The 2,204-nt window shown below is 38.0% G+C and overlaps 1 protein-coding gene across 1 annotated transcript; it reads right to left on the minus strand.

Moving 5' to 3' along the window:
• Positions 1-222: 222 nt before the first annotated feature.
• On the minus strand, positions 223-1,840 carry LOC136801337 (uncharacterized). The gene is made up of 2 exons (XM_067057976.1): positions 1,404-1,840; positions 223-1,295 (listed from the first exon to the last, which is right to left on the minus strand). The coding sequence occupies exons 1-2, from the start codon at positions 1,770-1,772 to the stop codon at positions 297-299; spliced, it is 1,368 nt and encodes a 455-aa protein (XP_066914077.1). The 5' UTR covers positions 1,773-1,840; the 3' UTR covers positions 223-296.
• Between the last annotated feature and the right edge of the window lie 364 nt (positions 1,841-2,204).

A 2,204-nucleotide genomic window follows, 5' to 3' on the forward strand; every position in this document is an offset into this window, starting at 1 on the left:
GAAACAATAAAAGTTTTGTGACCATTTTAATGCGAAATAACTATCTACACTCAAGTTGGGTTAAAAACAATTCTAAAAAATAATGAGAAATACCATAAACTACTATGGGTTTAAAAGAAAACGGGAGGAAAAAGTAAAAATTGTAACTCGATCAAGAGTACTTTACTAGCACAGCTTTAGACTTTAAATCCGAAAATCCGACAATAGAAAAAGTACCCACCCATACATACAATATAAATCATTATATACATAATATATACATAATCTAGAGTTTAAATTTCATCATGTCAACACTTTCAAAACATTTTCAAAGCGTTCGTTATCAACGTCAAAATCAACATCAGTGTCCGCGTCCACTTCTTCCTCCAACATGTCTTGGAGCTGATCCTCATTGAAGCCCTCCTCGTGTTCATCGCCTTCGTCTTGATCAATGTGGTCTTCGTTTGAGATATTTGTGCACCCTTTACATCTGCAAAACTCTGTACAACCAAAGAAATAATCCCGTGGGCTCTGCAAGAGCAGGAACGGGTCGTACACCCTTTCTTACAGCCACACGAAATTTGTTCCAAGATTTGCGGAGGTGCTGGGGGGAGAAGCATCCACTTGATACTAAGTGTGTCACCGTTTCTCGACCAACCATAACCATCAGTGTCTGGAATATTGGGATTGTTCTCCAAGGATCGTTTGATGACGGCAGTGACGTAGGAGACGCGTTTGCAGTGTTGAAGTAGTGCGTCTCGTGTAGGTGGTAATTTTTTAGGCTCGGTGCTACCATTTTTGGCGGAAAAGAATTTTGTGTATCTCGCCTCGTTGACGTTTGTACATCCTTTTGCACCATACAACATGCAGACAAACTCCTCGATGACGGGAAAGTACTTCGCATTAAAATCAAAGCTCTCACCGATTCGTTTGAATGCTTTCCGAAATTTCTTTGAGTCTTTGATCAGTTTCATGGCTTTGACCTTCCCAATACCATGGAAAGCGCTGGTATAGTCATTGCCAGTGAAAGCATGGAGTGCTGGCAACACTTTACAACAACCTTCTCCAAGATGCTTGGCAATGGCCGTGATATCAAGGGTTCGGAGATTCTCACCCGAACCAGTCTCGACGTACAGCTTTGTTCCATTGAAATGGGATTGGAAATAGATGGCATAAATCGATATGTCACTGTCGACGGTCTTGATGCAAACTTTCTCGGCTAGATGTTGACGAGCAGCATGTTTTCCACACAGGAACACTTTAGTGTCGGCTTCTTCTTGATCCGTCGATAGGTTGAGTTCTTCTTCACAGAGTACCTGAACAATAGAGACAAGAAAAATCATTAGCTATAATCTACTAAATATTAATTCTTTGTCACAAACTTTGTACTAAAGTGCTATAAGAATAGTAAGTATATCACAAACCTGGCCGTTAGATGAAGTCAGCTTGAAGAATTTTGATCCCAAGTTGAAGTAGATGGTCCGACCTTCAATGATGTTTGAGTGATGATTAATCCAATCTTTCAAAATAAAATCACACAGCTCCAACTTGTTGGATGAATCTGCCAAAAACTTGCTCCATTGTTTTGGACACAAACGATGTTTTCCTACTTCCATTTTGATTGTACCGTTGTTCTGTCTTCTCTGTCTTTCGAAAGACTTCACCGAACCTTCCTTATACTGGTCTGTCACAAAATATACAATAGAGCTGACTGCTATCCTCTCGAGAATTGATTTGGATACATCACCAAACGTTTCAACTTTCTTCGGGTCAACTTGTTGGAGAAGGACCATTCCATCAAAGATATAGGGGATGTCGTTCGGAAGGGTATACGTCACTGGACCAGAACATTCAGATTCGATCGCAGCTTAAAGGTAAAGCAAAAAAGAAATTGATTACACATTCTCTAAAACAGCTGAAAATAGGGGAGGAGACAAAACAAGAAAATAATCACTCCTTAATTAAAACTAGTCATAGCTTTCACTAAATGCCCACGCAGAAGATCATGTCATGCACTTATAAAGCTTTTAATGCTTTAAAGATTAAAGCATTAAAAATAATCAGGAATAATTGATTGATTTAATTATTGAATGATTGATTAATTGATTGAGGCATATGCTTAAAAAAAATTATATTCCATTAACACAATACTTGAAGAATTCATGCAGCTTGATAATTTGATAAAATTTAAGGAAAAGTTTCTCAAAAATTTATTTAAAAAATTA

This window comes from Clytia hemisphaerica, unplaced genomic scaffold (assembly GCF_902728285.1).
Source record: "Clytia hemisphaerica strain Z4C2 unplaced genomic scaffold, Clytia hemisphaerica genome assembly, whole genome shotgun sequence".
Classification (NCBI taxonomy): domain Eukaryota; kingdom Metazoa; phylum Cnidaria; class Hydrozoa; order Leptothecata; family Clytiidae; genus Clytia; species Clytia hemisphaerica.

Coding starts and splice junctions, on each gene's coding strand:
- LOC136801337 (XM_067057976.1), bottom strand. CDS start 1,772: ATGGTCCTTCTCCAACAAGTTGACCCGAAGAAAGTTGAAACGTTTGGT. Junction 1,296..1,403: donor TGACTTCATCTAACGGCCAG/GTTTGTGATATA, acceptor TCTATTGTTCAG/GTACTCTGTGAAGAAGAACT.